The sequence below is a fragment of the Rattus norvegicus genome, chromosome 16 (assembly GCF_021556685.1).
Source record: "Rattus norvegicus strain SHRSP/BbbUtx chromosome 16, alternate assembly SHRSP_T2T, whole genome shotgun sequence".
Taxonomy (NCBI): Eukaryota; Metazoa; Chordata; class Mammalia; order Rodentia; family Muridae; genus Rattus; species Rattus norvegicus.
In genome coordinates, this window is record NC_141549.1 from 28,945,659 (window position 1) to 28,971,237 (window position 25,579).

The 25,579-nt window shown below is 41.9% G+C and overlaps 1 protein-coding gene across 1 annotated transcript in view; it reads right to left on the bottom strand.

The window, feature by feature from the left end:
* The window catches only part of Naf1 (nuclear assembly factor 1 ribonucleoprotein), a 30,764-nt gene extending 21,493 nt beyond the window's left edge, over positions 1-9,271 (bottom strand). The window contains 2 exon segments of the mRNA NM_001024772.2: positions 5,124-5,286; positions 8,895-9,271. Coding sequence (NP_001019943.1) covers positions 5,124-5,286; positions 8,895-9,166 — 435 coding nt within the window. The 5' untranslated portion in view covers positions 9,167-9,271.
* Between the last annotated feature and the right edge of the window lie 16,308 nt (positions 9,272-25,579).

The following is a 25,579-nucleotide window of genomic DNA, read 5'->3' on the forward strand; positions in this document are numbered from 1 at the left end:
TAATAAAGGCAATCTTGATGATAAAGTTAAATTTCTCATGAATAACATTTTCATTTAACATATGGTCATGCTTACCATATGCATAAATACACATGACAATCCCTACTGAATATTGCCCATAAGCACTGAAGTCCTAATTTTCAGGCAACAAAATAATCAGCAATGTATAACTTATTTCTAGTTCATAGCATAAAACATTGCTATCCCTAATGTTTTTTAATAATTTACATTTTCAATTACATTTGATTTATCTACTGAAGAAGTAAAAGCAGTAGTTTCTGAGAAAATTTTTAAAAAGAATCTAATTGTTTATTGTAGGGACTCACACTCAATGCTAGGGGCTTCACATGACTGCAGGGCTGTGAGAGATGCTGCTTTCCATCTGTCAGGCTCTACAGCAACCTTTCAAATTCTAAGGTTTATGCTGAAGAAAAGCAACGACGTAAAGCGCACATCAGAGCCTGTAATTGTGAGAGCATCATGCGGCCAATTGGGGCTCCCTTCTCAGTTCCTCTACGGTTCACACTAAGGATGCTCAACCTACAGCCAGACCACCGAGTTTTCAAACATAGGAATGACTTAAGGAGGCAGAGGTAGTATTCTTGCTTGAAAGCAGACTGGAAGGAAGTAAGGAGGGTGGTTCTTTATGAAGAGAACACTCCTTGAAGATGGAGCACTTTAAAAGCAGATAGGACATAAAACTGCACTAAACTGGGCATGCCCACGACCTAGACATCCCTGGGCCCGCACAAACTAAAAGCTGCCACTAGCTGTACAGAGCAGTTAGCAAAACCAACTCATTTTCTTTGGAATTTTATTAGATATGAAATTAACAGACTGCTTATATCCGGCTGCTCCACACTAAGACACGCTAACACTGCCTAAGAGTTCAAGTGACCCATCCAAAGTCTTAACAAAACAGCCTAGTATATAGCAAAGAGAGAACACTTCCCAGAAGAATGAATTGCTACTTATTAAACAAACAAAAACCTAGTATTTTGACCCAAAATAAAAGAAACAAAACGTTAGCCAATTGACAAGAAACTGCCATCTATGGAGAGCCAGGGATGGGGAAGTCATGAAGCTGGAATAAGAGTTCACTCTAAGGTGAGCACAGGAAGCCAGGGTGGACAGACAGAGTGACAGAACCACACGGCTTCCACGGAAGCTGGAAGAACATCCAAGATGCACAGGAAAAAAAATGACCTAAGAGCTGCCTTAGTTCCCGTGACTTTCCAACCCAAGTTTACAAGAAATCTCTCTCTTCTCTTTGGTAAAGTTGAGTTTTCTCACAACACTGCTTCCAACCTGAGCTTAGCATCACAATCACTTCCGAGTACTGGCCTCCACCAGTTAGCACTCATACTCCAAGACCTTAGCATCCCTTACTTGTCAGAAAACTACCCCAGTAACCCAACATCCACCCCTCCTCCAAATACACGTGTAGCCTTTTCCTACTTTATGGGTTCTTCTTTCTTCTACCCTTCATCCCTTTTCTTTCACCCTTTCAACCTAATACTAGATAAGAGAGGAAAGGCAAAAGATCCCTGAATGATGTCAGGGGTCAGAAAGGGGCAATGTTTTATTTAGACTACTTGCTGATGACTAGGGACTCAAGTTTCTTGTGGCAAGACTGATCTTCGCTGTCAGGACAGCTGCTTCCTCTTTACACACCACCATGGACAACCCAGCCCACCTGTGGCAGCTCTAGCATTCACACACCCTCTGACAAGTCCCCGAATTCCACATGTCACACGATCGCAGAAATTATCTGCAGTTGGCAAAATCATGCTCCCCCACTCCCCACCAGACCACAAGGCAAATCATAGCCAACGGCAGCCCCACAGCCCCGTACCCCATACCTGGGATTAAAATGAAAACACATTATTATAATTATTTCTGTGGTTTTTTTTTTTAAGAAACCAAACTCCAAAACTGTTGCTCCACACATTCCCACTGCCCTCGCTAAGTGGCTCACAGGCACTCCCGCTATCACTAGGAGTCCACACACTTCTCAAGCTTTTCCTCTCCCACACATTCGCACCTCCTACAGACTTGCCCACACAAACAGGGATGACCATGAGGCTCAGGTCCGGGCAAACTCAATAGGCATTCCACTGACTATGATTCATTGAAGGCTGTGCAACCAGGTGTACATAGCTGATTTAATACCTCATAAAAATGCATTTTGGTGGACAAACTGTCACCCCTGAAGACCAACGCACGCACAGACAGAGCAGGAAAGACACTGAGGTCACACTATCCTTGGAATTCAGCTACTTATTTTCTCTAATTTTTAAAAAAAAAAATTTTCCCAAGACACTCTCCTGTCTTGAACTTGTTAAATCCTTTGAGAGAGTGGTTAATAGATCCTTACAGAGTTTTAGGGCAAACCAGAAAATTATAATGTCTACACTACATCTACCAACAAAGCAGCAGTATTTTTCCTTCCTAATACTATTGATATAAACATGTCAATTTCCAATCAAACGCCATTCGCTTTAAAACTAAAAACTTGCTGGGTATGATGTGGGTGTACCTTTAATCCAAGAACTTAGTAAGCAGAGACAGGCAGATCTCTGTGAGTTTGAGGCCAGCTTGGTCAACACAATAAATTCCAGGACAGGACGGCCAATGCTATGTAGAGAAACCCTGACTCAAAATCCCAAATGAATTGGGGCAGTAAATAAGGCTAAAGAGGTAGTTGAGAACATTGGGTGTTCTCCCAGAGGACCTGCACTCAATTCCCAGCACTCACATGCCAGCTAACACCTGTCTGTAACTCCAGTTCAAGGGCTTCTGTTACCCTCACACAGACACACATGTAGACAAACACCAGTGAACACAAAGCTAAGTAATGATATACTAAAATGATAAACTGTAAGTGCCCATCTTAGGGTTTCATTGCTCTGACGGGACAGCACGACCAAGACAGCTCTTATAAAGGAAAACATTTAATTTAGGCTGACTTACAGAGAGGTACAGAGGTTTAGTCGATTATCACCATGGCAAAATATGGCAGTGTGTGCCGAAATTCTACATCTTAATCCAAAGGCAGGCAGAAGGAGCCTATTATCCGAACTGGGTATAGTTTGAGCTCTTATGAGACCTCAAAGCTCACCTCCAACAAGGCCACACCTGCTCCAACAAGTCCACACCACCAATAGTGCACTCCCTATGGGCAAAGTATTCAAATGCATAAATTTATGGGGCCCATTCCTAATCAAACCACCAATGCCTCTTATGTCTTTTCCAAAAGATCTCTTAGAAATGGCACAAAAAAGGAACACACTAGTCACTGTTCTAAGTTCTAAAAGACACACAACAATGTACTCCCAAGGGAAAAAATTCATTTGTGCCAAATACACACCTCCACAGAACTCCTAGCAATTAAATTTGTCTCTGCTCTATTTAGTATCTTTCCACTAGATAATATGAAAAAGTAGGGACATGATTGGTTTTGTTAAAAGTACCTCGCATATGTTACAGGTATGTTACAATTTCCTAAAAGAACCAATGAAGAAAAGACAGCTACTCACACTCATTCTGTAACCATTACTACTGCTGACTGTGAACCTATCACCAGGGTCAACTATTCAATGTTCCAGGGAGATGCAAAAATCAGTTATGAACTCAGTCCTCAAAGGCCAAAGATCCTGTCTGATTTCTCATGAATATCTGTAGTATTCTATTTACACACTTACACTTACACACACACACACACACACTCTCATCAGCAAGATTTTGCATTAAATTTCAAAGGACTCTCAATGTTAAAAATTCAGACTGAATAAGGCAAATCAAACCATATTAGATAAATCTACTTGTTGGTTTTATAATCTGAGAACTTCTGAGAGGTCATCAGGATTCAGGTAAAATAGATACTAGGTTTCCTTGTACTTTCAGAAAACACTAGATTATGAGCCTTTTTTTGCCAGAATCTATCATCAACTACTAACCACAAACCATGGCACACTAGTCCAAAAGCCTAAGTAAAGCAAAAGTCTTTACTATGAGCAGTAACATTGGCAGAAACCTGCCATGCAACACACAGCCTTCAGATTTCACATTAGTCAGTAGCCTTTCACACTAACTGCAGGTAATGATTACCAACCTTTTTAAAGCACTGACACTGACTGAAGTACCCAGACTAGACCAAACACAAGCAAGTTAGCCTGGACTCTCATTTCTGAGGCCATCCTCTGGAACTACAGATTTTCAAACTTGTCATCCTTTTCCAAAGGCAGATTTACATACACACTCAAAGTTAAGCCAATGACCTCAATGAGGTACCTACCAATATAAGTTGTTTCCCAATTGTGACTTTTTAAAATAATAAATATAACATTTCAAGTAACTAGGTATTCTAAAAAGCTTAAAACACAGAAAGCCAGTGAATTTTGCCTCTAATTCTATAAAATGAAATTAATTTAAAAAGCTTCAGTTACTTTGGAAGAAACTTTCTGACTTGTGAACCAAGAGCAGCAACAAAGAAAGGAATGCCAAATACCACAAAAGGAACCAACTGTTAAGACAGCTTTCCACTGCTTCCACCATGACCAAAAGCCAGTGGACACGTCCACACGACCGTTCATCACTGGAAATCGGGACAAGAACTCAAACAGGGCAGGGACCTGGAGGCAGGAGCTGAAGCAGAGCCCATGGAGGGGTGCTGCTTACTGGCTTGCTTTCTTTGCCTTGCTCTGCTACTCTCTTATAGAACCCAGGACCACATGCCCAAGGACTACACCAGCCGCAATGGACCAGGTCCTCCCCAACTGACCACTAATTGAGAAAATAGCTGGGTCTCATGGAAGAGTTTCCTCAACTAAGGCACCTTCCTCTCTGACGACTCTACTGTGTCAAGTTGACACAAGAGCCAGTACAGTACTTTCAACATTGTTTTGGTAGTGCTAGGGAATGAACACAGCCTTGGGTTTTCCATGCATGTTAAAATAGGTGGTCCAAAACTAACTGTTCTGTGACGTGAAAACAAAGAAGTCACCAAAGTGAAGTCAATGCCTCCACAGGACTCTCAGTTACTGTCAAAGCCCAACAGAGGGACACGCAAAAAGCCGAGAGGAGACTGCTAAGTTTATGGAACAATCAATGGAAGTACTTACATTAAGAAGCAATTCATCTTTCGTTTTAAGAGGAAAATTCTTATTTTCTTTCTCAACTTGGACATCCTCCTCTCCGTCTGACAACACAGGAGGAAGCGATCCACAGGAGGAAGATGATGAAGATGAGGAAGAGGAAGAGCTTGAGCTATCCGAATCCGTTTCACTGTAGAGGAAAAGTTGAAAACTTGGTCAAGTACTATCATAATTAAAATAAAATCTTGTTTTACGTAGGAAACAATTTACTTTCTCTTGCTTGTCCAGTTCGAAAGCTAACATTCAAACCGACTTTGTTAGTGGGATAGCAGTTTGTTGTCTGTCTTGGTTTTGGAGACAAGGTTCCTCCTGTAACCCTAGCAGTCCTGGAACTCCCTCTGTAGACCAGGCTGGCCTCAAACTCACAGAAATCTGCCGGCCTCTCCACCTAAGTGCTAGAATTAAAGACGTGCACCACAACACCTGATTTATTTTGTTCATTTTTTAAATCCTTGACTTAAAGCAAGACCAGAGCTCGTTAGGATGGAGGGTCGTGAGAAGGTCAGAGTGACACAGAGACAAAGACTAATTGTGGGGAGAGGCCACTTTTGGCACTGGCTATAGAACTACTAAAGATATATAAAACCTGGGCCCTCTCTGGCCCCATAGTGCCTTGTTATCTCTACAAATATAATTAAATGTGACAATCAGTGACTAATGATAAGTCTAGGCCAAGAACCTGTCTGATGAGACTACTTAATTCAATGACAAGTTTCTTACCTTGGAATTCTTCAAAGTTGTCACAGTGACCACTTAACTGAAAACTTCTTTGGCTTGACTCAACCAGTCCCCTTACTTCAGCCCATTTTATATGTTTCACCCACAGTCACCTTTTTTTCTCCACACTTGTCACTCCATAATCTCAATCTTCATCCATGCAAATAAATGCCTCCATTTTCAGTCCCGACATTACCATTCTAGATTTTGAATGCCTAGGCACATACCAATCCCAACTGTATGAGCTATACATGCCTCCTATTTCCATCAAGCTACCAGAGAGGAGGGAAAAATCATCCTCCTTACTGAATGGGTTTGTCCTGGAACACCTCTTTATTTCACTACCCATTCTCCCACCCCGTCATGTGGGTGAGACCCTGGGACCATTTTACAACTATTTCATCCTAGGTCAATCACAAAAGTCCAGTCTCCTAACCTAATCCAGTGCCTCATCTTCCCCACCTTTTCTGTAATAGCTGTAGCAATACCAAACACAGCCTCTCCCAACACAGCCTCTCCCACAGCCGCTCTCCACCCCACTGCAGTTACTTTAGCCTTCTCGTGCCACTCATCCAAATGAGCTCCCCCTCTTGTTTTAAAGGAAAAACTTATGACTGATGTAAACTGACATAAATATGATAAGAAATAAGAATAATTTTTTAAGACAGTACTTATGATTGTGGTCATAGTGTTGTGTTTAAATAAAAGAATGTCCACTTTAAGCCAAGTATAGTGGTACATGGTTGAAACAGCTCTCCAAGAAGCAGGAATTCAAGGTCATCGTTGGCTACGTTTGAAGCCACCCTCGACTGACTGAGACCCTGGAGAGAGAATGCTCTCTATTTGCCTGTGTGCTTTCTAAAGAGATAGAAAAAGGTGGTGTGAACTTGGATGGGTGAGGAGGATCTGGGAGGAGATGAAGTCCAATCATGATCAGAATATGCTATCTGACCAAAAATAAAGTTCAATTATAATAGATATTAGTTTTAAATGGTCCAATAACATTCAATTATGAAAATACTAATACTTGTGTTAAACTGAGACAGTAGCTATATGGCTTTGTACTTAAAACTAAGAAAATATTCAAACATACAGAAAAACGTTAATTCTCCTCCAAAATATCTATACTGTGGACAAAATAAAAAAAAAAGCACATGCTCCTTGTAAGTCAGCCTTAGACTGCCTCAAAACCAAGTTTCTAGTAACCTCCAGAACCTAGCTCCTCCCACTATTCACATGAAGCCCAATTCTATCCTCCAAATGCACGAAACTTTCCAAACTCCTAGTATTTTCACTATTATGCAATGATACTAGGTGACTTGCCTGAAATGCCTTCAGCCTAGCAAACACGCTATTCCTCCTTAAATATTGTCTGCTTTGATGTCACCCTACTCACCAAATCACTCTCCTTCCTGATTCCCCAGTGCACTCTTCAAACTGCTACCGGAGGAGATCCACAACTTCTTAAAAACTAGTTTGGGATAATGCTGTGTACTATTTCCTTCCAACTGAAACCCTGTCTCCTAGAGGAAGAGGGACCTAGAAGACTCAAAAAACTCGTGAAACTCACAAGGCCCTAACCCGAAGTCACTAAAGTAGTAAACTGCTGGTCAGATTGCCGGTAGAGACGCCACCACAGCAAGGTGCTCCAGCAACAGCTATTCTGTCACCCAGGCTATGTGGGCTTTCCCACAAGACAGCTACCTTTGAGTCGACCATGCTCTGGCATACAGGCACGTGTACATTGCTCATGAAGCAAGGCTTAGGTGCAGTGTTTCCTTGACCTGTTACTCTGCACAATCTGGGATGAAGAGATAGATGTCTGTTCACGTCACCCCAGAAAAAGTCACACAGCAATTATCAAAAAATTGAAATGAATGCTTCTACTAACAAAATACTATCCTACCTAGCACACAGTCAAAAAGCAGTACCTTTCTCATTTCTTCAAGTATGTGGTATCCTCTGACACAAGGGTCAGAAGTCAGTTCCCAACACTATTCAGTCATGCCACTGCACCATATCCCATGATTCCCTTCCAACCCTGGCTCCTGCTCTACCTCCTGTATCCCTTGCTGAGCAGTGTAGGCTCGGATGGCAAGATGACTACCATCTTAGAACTGCCAAGAAAACAAGCTGTTCATAATTGGCTTGGCTCTCTCCATCAATCTCTTCACACTTCTCTGTTAGAAACCATTTTCCCTTTCCTCTCTTTGTAGTTTTCTAAAAGTGCCCCGACTCCTGAAACGCCCCTCACCCCATGCTTATTCAAACATTTGTAGTTTGATAACCTTCTATATACTGGATCTTCTTCCACAAAGAACGCAGACAGGAAATGTCTGTGTAAAGCTCAGCGCCCAAAATACCAAAAAACTGATTGGCAAGTTTCATAAAATCCTGCTCCCTTTAAAGATTCTGATTAATATCAACTGTCAAGCAACTTTAAGAGAAAGGTGGTGGGTGGCTTTACAACTCTGCACTTGTAGGGTGGAGACAAGAAGACCAGGAGTTCGACGTCAGCCCCTCCAGCTATAGACCAGTCTGGGTTACACCAGAAAAAAAAAAAAAAAAAAAAGAGCGAAGAATGAACTTTGAAACGTAAGTAATCCTTTTCTGATCCGCAACTCTTAAGGTTTGAAAAAAGTAGTCGATGAAAAAAGTAACAATTCTGAAGTACCACAAAATTCAGAAGTTCTAACCCAAAAGTACATGTTAAACTGAGTTCCTATGATAATAAATAGCAAAGTAACTTTACAAATAGTTTACGAATGTCGGGGTTTTTTACACTGTAAGCAGGTTGCTACCTTCCCTTGTAACTCGGCGAACTATCAAGTTTGGAAAGTAAGTGGGAACTCCTAGAAGTGAGCTGAGACCGTGGAAAAACAATGCGGCGACACCGGGTACCAGTCCGAGAGCACGTGCGCAGAGCATCAGCTGCGCCGCCTGGCACGGCGCGTGCACCCACTACTACCTAGGCCCCGAGTCCCCCGGCCTCGGCAGCCCCGGGGTTCGCCTGCACTCGACCTGTCCGAATCCGAGTCCGATGAGTCCGAGTCCTGCAGCTCTGGCAGCGGCTCCGCGGCGTCCGGTGCGGTGGCGCAGGGCCCGCTCGGCGGCGGTGGGTTTTCACCAGCATCCGAGCTCGGGGCTGGCGGCGGCTGCTCCCCTGCCGGCGGGGCCTGCTCCGCCTGCTCGGCGTCCGGGCGCTCCTCAGGTGGCGGCGATGCTGCGGATCCCGGGCCGGAGCCGCCGAACTTGAGCGTCTGCAGCTGCGCGGCAGCCTCCACCACCTCCATGGCGCCGCACGGGCCTAAGACGAGCTCGAGGTTCTCCTAAGAAGACGCGCACGCCTTCACGCCGCACTAAAACTCGCGCGTCTCTCAGGTAACCGCACGGCGTCATTCACGGGACTTCCGGGAAGGCGGGTGACGTCACGGACGAGACGTAGGCTCCCAGGGACTGGAGGATTTGAAGTACCGAGGAAACTTGGCTTCCGCGCGGTCCCAAGTCCGTCGTGTTCACTGCTTCTGAGGAGCTGTACCTCTCACTAAAGCTAGGGTTTCCAGGCATGATGGGAAAGAAAGGAGGATTATGGTATTAGTTTCTGTACATGAGAATCCTGAGTCAGGACGTCTTGAAAAGATACTTTGAGTAACTTCTCTTGAAAGTTAAATGAGGGGGCTGGGGATTTAGCTCAGTGGTAGAGCGCTTACCTAGGAAGCGCAAGGCCCTGGGTTCGGTCCCCAGCTCCGGAAAAAAAGAACCAAAAAAAAAAAAAAAAAAAAGAAAGTTAAATGAGGATAAAAAGCATTTACATTCTCACCGTAAAAGAAACATAAAAACTATTTTTTCTTTTCCAGTATATGGAAAACAGGTAAAAGGATTTTACTGATGACGTTTTGGCAATGCTATATCCTATGCAGCTTCATAGGAAGGACTCTAAAATGTAGCATGTCCTTTAGTCAGATCTAAGGCACTCAAGCCCCAAGTTCTTAAGACTTGCGAGAGAAGCCAGGTATTGGTACAGACCTTTAATCCCAGCATTCAGAAGGGAGAGAGAGAGAGAGAGAGAGAGAGAGAGAGAGAGAGAGAGAGTTAGAAAAAGATCAGAATTTTCTGATTTTTCTGGGTCTTCCGTTCGATGCCTCAATACCTCACCTAATAATATTGCAACAATTTAGTGCACGTTCATGAAGGACTATGGAAATTTTTTTGTGTTCTTTACTCACAATTTATTGTAGGAGCTCCACAGAAGACTCTCAAAGTAAAGGAAGAGGTAATCCAGGCATTGTTCCACATTAAAACGTTTACAGTCGAGTGTGAGTTTTAGAAGCAGAGAGGTGAAATATAGAAGAGAAGATTCCAGAGCACAGCAATGGCACGTTAAGATCGGTGGGCTGTATCCTGGAGAGCCTTCTAGATGAAGTAGGAAGTCAAGACGGTAGGCACTAACACAACGATTAGGCAGTATTTCCCAAGTAAATGCACGTGTCCTAAACCCCAATTCTATCATTTTTCCTGAAGTATGCCACCTGCTGTAACTAAATCTTAATTTTCTTATCTGTCAAATACTATCTCATTTAGTTTATAGAACATTAAATAAGGTTTTGTGGAGAAGCAAGACTTGCCTAACGTGCTTTCAGTGTACAGAAATCCCTGTCAAGTGAACTGAAGCTGGGGTTTATGAATGGTATGCATCGTTGATACTGACCAATAGTGCAGAGACACCCAGCTGAATGCTACAAGACACAACATTTTATTCAGAATAATGCTATAGGCGCAAAATGATATGGGCTTTTTTTTTTTCAAGAACTAGATGATGGCAATCTGAACTAGGGGTTAAGTCAATGAGGTAATAAATGACAATTCAAAATCTTAAGACTGAAAACAAGGTACTAGAAAATCTGTGACCTATGAAAGAGCAAAGATGTTGATATTGCCTGTAAAACTGCAGAAATTGGAAAATGCTAATGAAATGTGGGAAATTGACTCAGAGGGGGAAAAAAAAAACTTCACGATTCATTGAAAATGCCAAAAGAAATTTAAAAGTACAAGACAGACATTCAATAAAACGTTAGGCTCAGAAGCAGAGTTCAAGGATAACTCCCGAATTCATCTGCTCATTCCAAAATTGTTTATTTAGCACTGTTTTGAGCTGTGCACGGCTGTATAACTTGTTTGGACAGAAGATTAATGAATCACAATCCTTCAGAAGAAAGTCATAGATCAGTAAAAACAATAAGTTGGAAAAGGAGGTATTTGTGTAGTAGAGGAAATTACTTTAGAAGCATGACTATAGCGTTTGGTTTGGTTTGATTTGGTTTGGGTTGGGTTGGTTTGGGTTGGGTTGTTGTGATGTATTGTACTTTGGTTTGGTTTGGTTTTGGTTTGGTTGGGTTTGGGTTTAGATTTGGGTTGGTTTGGTGTGGTGTGGGTTGGTTTGGTTTGGGTTTGGGTTTGGTTTAGGTTGGGTTGGTTTGGTGTGGTGTGGGTTGGTTTGGTTTGGTTTTGGTTTGGTTTGGTTTTGGTTTGGTTTGGTTTTGGTTTGGTTTGGTTTGGTTTTGGGTTGGGTTTGGTTGGGTTGGGTTTGGTTTGTTTTGATTTGGTTTTGGTTTTAGGTTGGGTTGGGTTAGATTGGGTTTGGTTTTGGTTTGGTTTTGGGTTGGTTTTGGTTTGGTTTTGGTTTTGGGTTGGGTTGGGTTGGGTTGGGTTTTGGTTTGGTTTGGTTTTGGTTTTGGGTTGGGTTGGGTTAGGTTGGGTTGGGTTGGTTTTTTGAGCAGTGTTTCTCTATGTATCCCTGACTGTCCTGGAGCTATATATTAGGCCGGCCTCCAACTCACAGAAATCTGCCTGTCTCTGCCTCTTGATATTAAAGGTGTGCATCACCTCCCCTGGCATTTTTCTGTTTTGTTTTCATTCTGTGCATTTTTATGGCAAAAATGCACAGATGCGGAAAACTGGGAATGGAGTATGCAGTCTGGGAAACAACATAACTATTCACAGTGGCCATAACCCTGCCTCAAGCATATTTCAATGTCCTCACTACAGATCATTTAGCAATATGATGCTGCTGGGCTCAGGGACTTCCAGAAAACAAGACTTTTTTGAACCATAAAACAAAGCTGACCCTTCTAAGAACAGCTCAGACTTTTCTCTGTGAAGCCAATATTTTGTAACTGACCCACATCAAATACAACAATAAGGGGGAAAAGGATCACAAAGCCCAAGAATGGCCTCCACGTAGAGACCCAACTAGCTGGTAGCTACCATATCTGACTATATCTGTCCTATGTAGCTGGGCCACTAATGTCCTTCTTTGCAGTATTGTGGAGTGAAGGCAGGACCTCTAATAGGTTATTCAAAAACTCTACCACTGAGGCACGCCCCTAGCCTTACACTGTCTATCTTGTCAGACCAGGAGAAAACGGGTGAGTTCCAGCCAGTGTCTAAGCTCATCTTCAACAGAAACTGAAACAAAGTGGAAAAGTGGTCCCCAGGATAGATAGGGAGCCCCAGGATTGCCCCATACCCACCCGGCACTGTAGCAGGCTTTTACAATAGCTAAGCCTTTAAAGAGATCCAAGAATATGTTAATCTGAGAAAACAGGAAAACTTCACAAGAGAGAATTGGGGAAAAAATCAGATAGACAGTTTCCTGCTCCAAACCCTAAATATTTGCACTAACCAAAAACCAACCAAACAACAACCAAAACCAATCAAACCTAATGCCCGTCTTAGATTCCAAGTTCTACTTGATCTCATGCTGGATGCAATTTACTCTCTTATGTTTGTCTCCTGCTCTCTCCCTCTCTCTTGCGCCCCATGGTTTCCGGTTGAGAAACCCTTCAGACTGCCAGATTTGTTCTCCATTTATGATCTTTCTCCTTTGTTGGTATTAATTTTTTGTGCAAGAACAAGAATTATTTACTCATCTTACCCTGGTAACACTCCAGAAGAGACCCCTCAACCTTAGTCAACCTTAGTACTCAGGTATTACTTACTGCCTAAATTATTACTGCTCACTTTTTCTGCCCATTACCTCCAAGTTAAACTTAAGAAATTAGGAACTACTTACTATATTTATCATCCCTTATTGTCTTTTTTTCTCCTGAAAAATGAAGTCCCATGAACTGAGAACTTTCTTTGTCTGTCTATTATAGCTGTTTCTTTCTTGTCCAGATTATAATATTATGAAGACGTTTTGAAACATCTTTTGTATGTGTGTCTGCATGTATACACCATGCACATGTATGTGGGCAGGTACATATGGAGAGCCAGTCCCCTTCTTCTACCATGTGGATTCCAGGGATTGAACTCAGCTCACCAGGCTTGACAGCAGGGGGATTAACCCACTGTGCCATGTTACCAGCCCCCATAAAGATGTTTGAATAGAAGAATGAAAGAAAAACAAAAAATATAAAACTTATATTTTATTTTTTATATATTTTTACATCTAGATAACACCTAAGTTGACAGTGCAGTTGTGTTCTTTCTCTGTATGTTACTTCAGCGATATCTAAGAAAGCCACTGTTGCAGATAAAATTCTCTTGTTCCTGAGATGGGGACAATCTGGGTTTTAGAATAAGAATAGCTGTACCTGTGCCTGGCTTTGAAATAGGTCACTCTTTCACAATTGATGCTTTTTCTAAGTGCTCAAATGTTTCAAAATGTCCTGAATTTACCTCCAGTACTTCTAGAACCTTCCTGCCTACTGCATTATTTCTAATAGCTGCTAAACTTAGCCTGAAGTGTTTAGCCCAAGGCTAACTCTAACTTTTTGGCATCTGAATACCTGACAGAATCACCAGTAAAATTTGGAGAGGAGAATTTGCCTCATGTTGGATTAGTTACAAGTCAAAGGCCAAATCCCACTTCAGAATGACACATTATTTAATATGTGAAAATAACTTAGGAAGACAATTTAACAAATATCAATATTCTGTACACTGTTACGACTGAAAAATTACTTTACAAAGAAAACAAACAGACAAAAAAGAAAACAAACAAAAATGAGGCCGTTGCTCTGCACTGTCTGTGTTGCTGTTCAAAATGTAGAAGGAGGTTAACACCTGTCACGGAGCACTATGTAGAATCTTAGGCCTTGCCCCAGACCTTCTACATTACAATCCACATTTTTAACTGAGTTTTCGGGGGTGGGGGGCGGATCCTACCTGTAATCCCAGCATTCACTTGGGGGACTGAAGCAGGAGTACCCTAGGGAGTTTAAAGCTACTTAGGGCTTGTAGTCTTAGTAAGACCCGACTTCAAAAACATAAATCAGAGTTGGTGAAATAGTTCAGTCAGGGGTATGCTTGCTTATGCAAGCATGCAGGGCTGAGAGCCATCCTTGGAACCCACTTAAAAAAAACTATATGTGAAAGGAAGGCAGGAAGGCAGGAAGGAAGGGAGGGAGGGAGGAAGGGAGGGAGGAGAAAGAAAAGATGAAGGAAGGAAAAAGAAAGAGAGAGAAAGAAAAAGGAATGTCAGACAGGTTTAGTGTCTTAGTTCAGGTTTTATTGCTGTGAGAAGACTCCATGACCATGACAACTCTTACAAAGAAAAACTATAGTATGAATATTTTAATAAATCCCGGCACGGTGTTACTACCCACTGCAATGGTTTACGTTGCCGAATGTAAGATACACGCAGCTTTTATATTTCAATATCCTTAAGCAGCACAATAGCTGGGCAGAGTCTACCCTCCATGCTGTTAGAATCTACCTCCCACCGGGAACTCCGATTGACTACTTACTAATTTCTATGTTCCATCTTGTCTGCTCTTAACTCAGTTAGTCAGCCTTCCGGCCCAGAGCCCAGGGTGCTCTCCTTGCTTCTCTACATTCTCTCTCCTTCACAGACCTAAAGCATGATATTTCTTTCCCTCCTGCTTCCTCAAGGTCCCAAGTCCAGTAAACCTAAAACCCCACCTATGTCTCTCCTCCACAGCTATTGGCTGCTGGCACCTTTATTTACCAATCAGAATTAACTGGTACAGGTTCCCAAAAGCTACCTGCAGACCCTCTTGTGCAAACAGTTTTGGGGGATCCAATTGTGTTAGAATACAAGCAGCTACAGAAAGCTTGCAATTGTTATCATTGTGGGAACCATGGCAACGTGCAAGCAGACATGGTGCAGGAGAAGGATCCACAGGCAGCAGATGGGGACTGCCTATCTCACTGAGTGTTCCAGAGATATAGAACTTCAAAGTCTGCCCCAACAGTGCCACACTTCCTCTGACAAAGACCTAATCCAATAAGGCCACACTTCCAAATAATGCCATCCCTTGTGGCCAAGCATTCAAACACATGAATCTATGAGGGACATACCTATTCAAACCACCACATGTAGTGTCACATATACCAATGCCTTCTCTGAGGAGGAAAAATAAGGAAGGATATGAGCAGACCTTGGAGAGGCTCCATTGCCACTTAGCCTAACTCTACACAGTTCTGGGCTCTTGAAAATCCTTGTCTCAAAAATTATGGGCAATGCACAGTCAGTGAGAACAGTCCAGGTATTGAATATCTTATTGTCTTAGTCAGGGTTTCTATTCCTGTAGCCAAGCAAGCAAGTTGGGGAGGAAAGGGTTTATTCAGCTTACACTTCCACACTGCTGTTTCATCACTAAAGGAAGTCAGGACAGGAACTCAAGCAAGTCAGGAAACAGGAGCTGATACAGAGGCCATGGAGGGATATTACTTACTGGCTTGCTACCCCTGGCTTGCTCAGCTTGCTTTCTTATAGAAGCCAGGACCACCAGCACAGGGATGGCACCACCCACCATGGATCCTCCCACCCTTGATCAGTAATTGAGAAAATGCCTTACAGCTGGATCTCATGGAGGCGTTTCCTCAAGGGAGGCTCCTTTCTCTGTGATAACTCCAGCTTGTGTCAAGTTGACACACAAAACCAGCCAGTACACTTATTGTAGGCCACCCCACATTCTTAGGTTAGCAACAAGTTCCTCAAACTCCCAAATGCTCAGCTTCTCTTCTTCACACTTCTCCTTTGGTCCCCATTCTCATAACAGTTCCACTGCCTGCCAGTCACTCACTATGTACAAAGTCCCAGACCTGCAAATATGCTGAGGGATTTTGTCTGAGTCACTTAGTTTTCTCTGTCTCCTATTTATTCACTTAATTGACAAGTCAACAAATCTGCGTTAAATAGAGCCCTAGCTGTAGGGGGAAGCATGATTAACTAAAAAGCTCATGAGCTCATAGAACTCATAATGTAATCTTCTGCTTTACATGAGATATGACGTGAAGGCCATCCATAGATGCCAAGAAAGTCATGGGAAGCTGGGAGGCTGAAGACATTGTGAGGAGCTGTGGTGGATTGAATATGCTTACTCCATAGGGAATGGTACTAGTAGGAGTTGTGGCCTGGTTGGAGGATGTGTGTCACTGTAAAGGTGGGCTTTCAGGCCTGCTATGCTCAGGCTTGGTCCAGTGCACAAGAGAGCCTCCTGAATGCCTGCAGAAGGCATTCGGATCAAGATGTAGAATTCTCAGGTTTTTTTCCCAGCACCATGACTGCCTGAACACTGCCATGTTTCTCATTGTGATATAAAGGACTGAGCCTCTAAAACTATAAGCCAGCCCCAACTTGGTCATGGTATTTCTTTTGTTTTAATTTTTGTATTGGTTATTTTATTTATTAACATTTCAAATGTTATCCCCTTTCCCAGTTTCCCCTCTGAAAACTCCCATCCCACCCCTCTACCCCCTACCCCTATGAAGGTGCTCCCCCACCCACCCACCCATACTACCTCATTGCCTCAGCATTCCTCTATGCTGGGGCATCAAGCCTTTATAGGAAAGACCAAGGGCTTCCCCTCTCATGGCATCTCTTCACAGCAAAAAATCCCTAACTAAGGAGCCTTGGACAAATAAAATATTTTATTCACCAACACACTGATCACTTAGCAGAGAGCCTCCTGAAGGAATCCTGGCCCTGAAGGAACCCAGACACATGTTAACATACAGGCCTCACACATGCAGGCACAGCACACACATAGACTGTCACACAGACTGCAAGTAAGTAGACACCCATACCTTCAGAAAAACTCACAAGCAGGCTTCTCATCACTGTCAGTCAGGGTTCTATTGCTCTGAAGAGACACCACAACTGTAACTGCTCTGATAAAGGAAAACATTTAACTGGGGCTGGCTTACGGTTCAGAGGTGTAAGCCATTATCATCACAGCAGGAAGCATAGTGATATTTAGGCAGACATGGTGCTGGATAAGGAGCTTAGAATTCTACATCTGGTTTGGAAGGCAGCAGGAAGAGAAACTGAAACAAAATGGACATGGTCTGAGCATCATGAAAACCCAATGCCCACTCCCAGTGACACGCCTCCTCCAATAAGGCCACACCTCCCAACAGTGCTAGTTTCTATGAACCTATGGAGACATTTTCATTCAAACTATCATATTTTTGTATTATACAGAATCACACAAAAATGTTACTCTGCACAAAACAGTTAGTTCTACAACAGATTCTATCACTAGTCACCTTTGGGACCCTTAGACATCTGGTGTCAGCCATTTTGTGCTGACTCATACCCAGTGTCAGTGCCTTACAGCCTTTCAGCAGATTGCCACAAGAACAAGGATTAATAAATGTACTGAAACTTTTCAGGTAGCCCTCAAGGAGAAGATCAAAAAAAGGTGAGGCTGGCATCTAAGAGTCAGGCAGCTCACAATTAACTACCTGTGACTGCAGCTTCAGTGTATCTGATGCCCTCTTCTGGCTTCCAAGAGCACCCCCATGCAAGTACACACACACACACACACACACACACACACACACACACACACACACACACTGAACTTTGCAAAAAAGAGTAACTCTCCTACTTCCTACTCTCCTCTAACACTCAGACAGTAGCAAATGACTTATCCTATTGCTGAGCTTGGAGTAACAACTGCACATATTGGCTGGCTGGATACATCTGGGAATTCAGTAAGTTCTGTATCCTTTCAAAGACTGAATTTTGAATTACCCTCTGTTGTATAATGTAATACTAACAAGTGCACATATATGCCAGCTCTGCTCTGTATGCCAGGTACTGTTCTAAGCATTATATTAAATTCATTTTCTCCATAAATATTAGATAGAATTATTATCTCTAGTTTATGAATAAGGAAATTGAAACTTAAGGAGGTTTAATTAGATTATATAGCTAGGATAGATTCTGACTATTCCTCCAGAGGAACATTGAAAATTCTAACTAGTAGAGTGACTGGATAGAGAGATCTGTCGATCTCAAAAAGGCTATTTTGCTTCATGTCTAAAATCAGGTTTTCAAATCAAATCATTGTGATGGTCTTTCTGCTCCTCCTCCTCCTTCTCCACCGCCACTACCACCACTACCACCTCTTCCTCCTCCTCTTCTTGTGTGTGTCTTCTTGTGTCCTGTGTTCAGAGTGCATGCATGTGGAAGCAAGAGGTCAACTGTAGGCATGATTCACATTTTTACTTGAAACAAGGTCCCAATAAATTGCTCAGGTTGGCCTCAAACTTGACATCCTCCTGCTTCAGCATCCTGAGTAAGTGTGATCATGAGTATATGTTCTGGTTCTAAGTAATTTTATCAATAATTAGGATAATTTTCCAACCAAGCACTCCCATGTCCCATTTCTAAATTGCTCTATACTCTGGTGGAAAACAAACACATGGAGTTTATTGGAAACTCTAGAAATTACACAGTGAAGTGAAGAGATTTCAACAGGCAATGCTAGCTGGAAACACCCTCCTTGAAGAATGTTACATTCTATTTGTTTCTAAACATTTGTTTCTAAAGGGAAGAGGTGTTCATACTTAGCACTAAAAAATTCATTTTGTAGGTGGTTTTCTCTTCATGAACTCTGGTTATTACATATAACTATTACTAATGATGGCAGAACCCACCAGTCACACTTCATTACTGAGAACTTGAAATGTGGATAAGGCAGTTGAAACCAAAAAAAATAAAAATATTTATTTCTGTTTAATAACTTAGTTTCAATTTACATGTTCCTCCAGGTAGAGTATAAAGAGACTAGGTAAGACTAAATTCAAGGGATAAACCTATCTAGACCCAAAGTTATATATTGCTAAGGCAGTGACCATGTTGGATGATGGCATTTCAAGTTTTTATAATCCTGCTCAGACACTGTCTAGTGTTTCTCTTATGGTAGACATCCTTCAGTTCCCAGCGGACACTTGCTTGGTGTCTAGTGTTTCTTTGATAGTGGAAGTGCATCCCATTCCAGTAGACACTCCCATGGTCAACCGTTACACTTGTCATTCCATCATGACCCTGGCTATCTCTGATTCCCAAAAGTGGCCCATGCTGAGCACACTTCACATTTATTTTGTTGGGAACTGATGCTCTCATGAAGCAAGGCAGCCATCTCATTGGAAACCCAAGGGTCAAATCACAACTTGATTTTATTTTTTAAATTTAATTATCATTCATTTTATTTTCTCAAACTCCATTAAATATATTTTGCCTGCCCAAAACGACACAAAATAGACTATGAAAGTAGGAAGGATTGGAGCTGGGGAGATGGATGGGAGCTGGAGCTCTTGCCATGCAAGCATGAGGACCCAGAATCCATGTGAAAGCCAGGTACAAAGCCACATGCTGTAATTCCAGCACTGGGGAATCAGAGACAGGCAGATCTGTGGACCTCCAAGGCCAGCCATGTTGGTCGTATCTGTAAACCCCAGATTACAGATTGCAGCCAGGGAGAGACTCTGGTTGAAAAACTAAAGGGGTGAACGGTTGAGCAAGACACTCAGCATTGACTCAGCCTCCATACACACTTGCAAATATGAGCACATGCATATGCATTAACAAAGGAAGAGGGAGCGATTACTCCTCACCAGGTAGGTTTAATGGGATGGTGCAAGGGGAAAACAGTAAACCTGATTTTATTTTAAATTTCTTCCTTTTTTTCCTTTTTTTTTTTTTTTTTTTTTTTTGGTTCTTTTTTTCGGAGCTGGGGACCGACCTTTTTTTTCCTTTTTATCATTCTTTATTCAGTACTGACTTTTAAAAACATATTTTAATTAAAAGAAAATTTCATCACTTTCTACTGCTTCCCTTTTCCATCCCTTCCCAGCTACCCTCCCTCCAACCCTTCCCATGGTCCATCTCTCTAGTGGATAGTTTCTTCTCCTTTGCTTTTTATTGTCACGTGCAGATGTCTCACAGATTGTTTTTGTAGAAAACTGGTTTTTATATGACACTGGTCCCCCACATTTCAAATGCCAGGCATGGCTATACAGGCATAGTCCTCAGACCTATTATCTGCTAATCAAAATATAGGAAACTTCCTGCCACTGTATACTCTCATAGCCACAGCCAAGACTCCACAAAGTGCACCAGCAGCATGCTTCTCTGAGTGCAAAAGGCAATTCAAGCAAACTACTGCAAAGTGACCCACACCAGCATCAGTGTTTGTTAGTTTATTTTTTTGTCAGTTTGGCACATGACAAAATATATTTTATCCAAACTCAATTTCCAATGCCTCACTAGAATATGATCCTGATGAGCCCACCAGGGGCCTACTTGCTGCCTGGTCACCATCCTATTGCATGAAGAGATAAAGAGATACCATGACCGAGCCAACTCTTATAAAAGAAAGCATGTACTTGGAGCCTTGCTTACAGTTTCAGAGGTTTAGTTAAATATCATCATGGTAGGGAACGTGGTAGCAAGAATACCAGGCATGGTGCTAGACAAGTAGTTGTTAGGTACATCCTGATCCACAGACACAGAAGGAAACTAAACATGGCATGGGCTTTTGAACCTCAAAGCCCACCCCTAGTGACATGCTTCCTCCAACAAGGCCGCACCTCCTAATCCTTCTAATCCTTTCAAAGAGTGTCATTTCCTGGTGACTAAGCATTCAAATATATGAGCCTATGCAGCATTTTTAATCAAACCAACACACTGCGCAAAACGTATGCCAGACTAGCAATGTAGGCAATAAGAGAGGAAGGAAAGAATGACCACGCCCTGGGCTGGAGAGATGGCTCAGTGGTTAAGAGCCCCGACTGCTCTTCCAGAGGTCCTGAGTTCAATTCCCAGCATCCACATGGTGGCTCACAACCATCTGTAAAGAGATCCGATGCCCTCTTCTGGTGTATCTGAAGACAGCTACAGTGTACTTATATATAATAAATGAATAAATCTTTAAAAAAAAAAAGAATGACCACGCCCTTCCTGGCAAATCAGTTTGCAGTAGACTTGGGGTTCTAGGTCAAAGGGTTCTGTGACATGTTGGACACAAATGATGCTTTGTAGCCTCCTCTATAGATTTCACTCAGCAGGCCAGGCTAACCTTGAACTCTAGATCCTCTTGCCACTGGAGAAAATTTTCTCAAGAATTGGAATTATTTTTTCACTTATCTTCTTCTTGGAACCCCTTTGTAAAATTTCCCCCCATTGTCATCTCATATTTGGATTCACTTTTCAAGTCTCTTTGTTCTTTGATCATTGCCTTAGCTAAGGTTCCTATAGCTGTGATGAAACACCATGACAAAAAGCAAGAGTTGGAGAGAAAAGCATTTACTTGGCTTATAGTTACACATTCTAGTCCATCATTGAAGGAAGTCAAGGAAGGAACTCAAACAGTGCAGGAACCTGGAGGCAGGAGCGGTCACAGAGACCATGGAGGGGTGTTGCTTTCTGGTTTGCTCCCCATAGCTTACTCAGCCAACTTTTTTTAATTTTATTTTTAGAATGAAACCAGAACCCAGGATCACCTGCCTCAGGGTGACCCCACCCACAGTGGGCTGGGCCCCCCCACATTGATCATTAATTAAGAAAATGCCTTGCTGGTTGGTGGTGGTACATTCCTTTAATCCCAGCCTTCAGGAGTCAGAGGCAGGCCTATCTCTGTGAGTTCAAGGCCAGCCTGATCTACAGAGTAAGTTCCAGGAAAACCAGGGCTATATAGATAAATACACTATTGAAAAAATGAAAAAGAGACAAACAATTAAATAAAATGCCCTGCAGACCTGCCGACAGCCCGGTCTTATTGAGGCATTTTTTTCAACTGTGGGTCCCTCCTCATAGTGACTCCAGCTTGTGTCAAGTTGACATCCAACTATCCAGACCAGGCATTATATCAAAGTTGCTTCTTTATCCTCTATAGATCTCAAAATTGCTATTGAGGGTTTCCTTCCCAGAAAAGTGATTTCATCACTGGGAGGACAGAGGGGCAAAATTTTGCAGAGTATATTGAGAAGCAACAGCTGACTGATTCCATGAGGGACCCAAAAATGGATTGCAAAATATGATTAGGATTAGTTGTTATTTTTTCTTTTAAGTTTTTAATATAACATATGACATAATATATAACATAATAAAATAATATAATGTATAAAAATAAATAAGAAAATAACAGAATTTAATAATATACATGAGATATAATATAATAAAATATAAGTAAGTAATATAATAAGATATATAATAAAACATAATATAAAACAAAAACTAACCCTTCTGAATTGGACAAAACAAACAAAAAAGAAGAAAAAGAACCCAAGAGAAATCACAAGAATCAGAGACCCACCTGCTTACATATTCAAGAATCTCATAAAAACACTAAACTGGAAGCCATAATACATACACAGACTCTTGTGGGTCCTGTTCATGCTGTGTAAGATGCCGTGAGTTCATAGGAACTTTGATTTTCAGGACCCTGTTTTCATGGTGCCTTCTATACCCTCTAGCTACTCCACTTTCCTACCTCTTCTACAAGGTTCCCTGGTCTCTCACTTTCTGTGTAATATCTGTAGGTCTTTGCGTTTATTCCCATGTGCTGCAGGAGGAAGTTTCTCTGGTGATAGCTGGGCAAGGCACTGATCTATGGGTACAGCAGAATGTCACCAGGACTCATTTTATTGCCTTTTTTCTTTCACCAGTAGCATTTGGTTTCACCCGAGTTCCCCGGGCTGTCTAGTCTTTGGTCATCCAAACAGTACTGGGAATGGGTTCTATCTCATGGCATGGGTCTTAAGCCAAATCAGATGCTGGTTGGCTACTCCCAAAAGCTTTGTGTCAGCATTGACCTAGCACATTTTACAGTCAGGATGCCATTGTAGATGAGAGGGTTACTGCCTGGTTGGGTGTTTATGGCTTGTTGGAATCCTAAAGAGTAACTTTGTCTACCAAAGGCACAAGCGCATTGGGGCAAAGGCTCTATGTAGGCACCAGCTCAACACCTTCATGTCCAATGGCTTTTGTAGGTGTTCTATTGAACAATGGGACCTTGATGTCACTTTATGTAGATTAATCTATAGTTTTGACAACAGCCTGTGTTTTCTTTGTTTGTTTGTTTCCAGGCTAACAACACATTTAAATGTACCCCAGTTTCGATATTGGAAGTTTTATTTGGTGACAAGTGATGGCCAGTTGGGGCTCTGTCTCCTCCTTCATTTGGTAATATCTTTTATATATATATATAATATGTGTGTATATATATAATAATATATATAATATGTATATATATTAGAAAGTAGGAAAAGATTTTTACCAACTACCGATTGAGAGAGCTAATATACAAAATATATAAAGAATTCAATAAACTAGATATCAAGAAAACAAAGAACCCAGTTTAAAAGTTTGGTACAGATCGAAACAGAATTCTCAGAAGACCTCCAATGGCTGAAAGACAAAGAAATGTTCAACATCCTTAGCCGTCAGGGAAATGCAAATCAAAATTAATTTGAGATCTCATCTTACACCTGTCAGAATGGCTAAGATCCAGAAACAAGTGACAGCTCGTGCTGGTGAAGATGTGGCATAAGGGGAGCACTCCTCCATTGCTGGTGGGAGTGCAAACTTGTACACCAACTATGGAAATCAGTATGGCAGGTTTTCAGGAAGATAGGAATCCATCTACCTCAAGCCCCATCTATATCGCTCTTGGGCATAGACCCAAAGGATACTATGCTTCCTCCCACCACAGAGACACTCGGTGAACCATGTTTATTGCTACTCAAGTCCTAATACCTAGAGACGGGAAGTAACCTAGACGCCCAACACATGAGTGGATAAAGAAAATGTGCTACATCTACACAGTGCAGTATTGCTCAGCATAAAAAAAAATCATGAAATTCTGGAGCAAATGTTTGTACGTAGAAAAAAGGTCATTCTGAGAGAGGTATCCCTGACTCAGAAAGACAAGTATGGTATGTAATCGCTTACATATGGATTTTAGCTGTGTAATCAAGAACAACCATGCTTCAATCCATAGAACCACAGGGCTTAGATTAGAGTACAGATCTTGTTAGGAGAGGGAATTAGATCATTACAGATGGATGGGGCAGGAGCTGGAGCAGGCAGATCAAATGGGGGTGGGGAAAGAGGGGGAACAAACAAGGGAGGGAGGATGTGCAGAGATGGCGAAAATTATGGACCCCTTGAAGGGTAGTATGGAAATCTAATACACAGATTCTTTTATATCCTGGAACAGGCCAATTTCGTCCTGCCTGTGGGTAAATTAGGCACACATTTAAGATGAAAGTGGTCAGTTCATTTGAATGCTAATGGGGAGGAATCCTGATTGTTCCATGGGACCCACAGATTGGAAATCCTGAAAGCAAGGGAGAGAGACACCATTAAAAAGTTCCAAGGGGGCAAAAAGAACCAGGTAGTAAAAAGAATTGCATTTTAGTTTTTTACCTCAGACTAGGTTTATGAATTCATCATAAAACCTGAGCTGAATACGGGTTCCCTCAAGATTTTTATAGACGTTTCCTTGTCTTTATATGTGTAATCCTCAACAACTACCTACAGAGCCGGGCTGCCTTGCTCCTGTCTCCTGTCAGTACCTTGGCTAATCCTGCCTCATAAACTCTGCTTTACCGGGACTATAGCATCCTTTAGTTGGGGCTTGCTGCTGTGAACCGGCCACCACCCACCTGTGTCACATTTACTGAACTAAATGTGACAGTACTAGGAGGCAGAGTTGCCAGAAAAAAGACCGCAGTTCATCTGAACTTAGCCAACACAAGGTGGACACAGGATAATTCATGCAGTTCCTCTGCTGTGTTTGACTTTTGTTCATTTTCAGACTTCTGGGGTTAATCCCCTTTTTCTAAGTAGTAGTTTGAGGAATAATCCAAGTGTTTCTGTGCGTGACCTCTAATTTAGTCGCGGAGTTACTAAAATGGATTTTTCTTTTCCAGGCACAATATAAAGCCACCTGAAAGTTAAACAGAGGTCAATCAATAGACGAATGGTTTCACAAAATAGCAAATGTGGCAGCTGTCAACATTTCCAATCTGGGAAAGATGCTATCAGAACAGATGTTTTGTGGTTTGTGTGCTGGATGGGAGAAAATTGTTTTCACCCAGCTTCACTGAGATTTGCTGATGGGTGACTGAAAAGTTCTTACAGGAAATATTGTATTTTTGTCTTTTATTCAAAAATCAAGTGTGTCAAGGTTATTTATTCCCAGAATTAAATTATAATGCCAATCAGTAGATTAGTTGGTGCAGGTATCTCTGGAAATAAAATACTTGGATGACAGAGAAAAGAGATACTTTGGCCTAATTAACCCTGGAGTTTTATTGTCACATGCAATCTTGTATTTTGATGAAATCAGACAATGGCATTTCTCCAGGCTTCTTTTCTCCTGCGGTCCGGTGAGTAACCCACTTCTTAATACTTCTAAAAGTCTTTTACTTGTATTTATTAC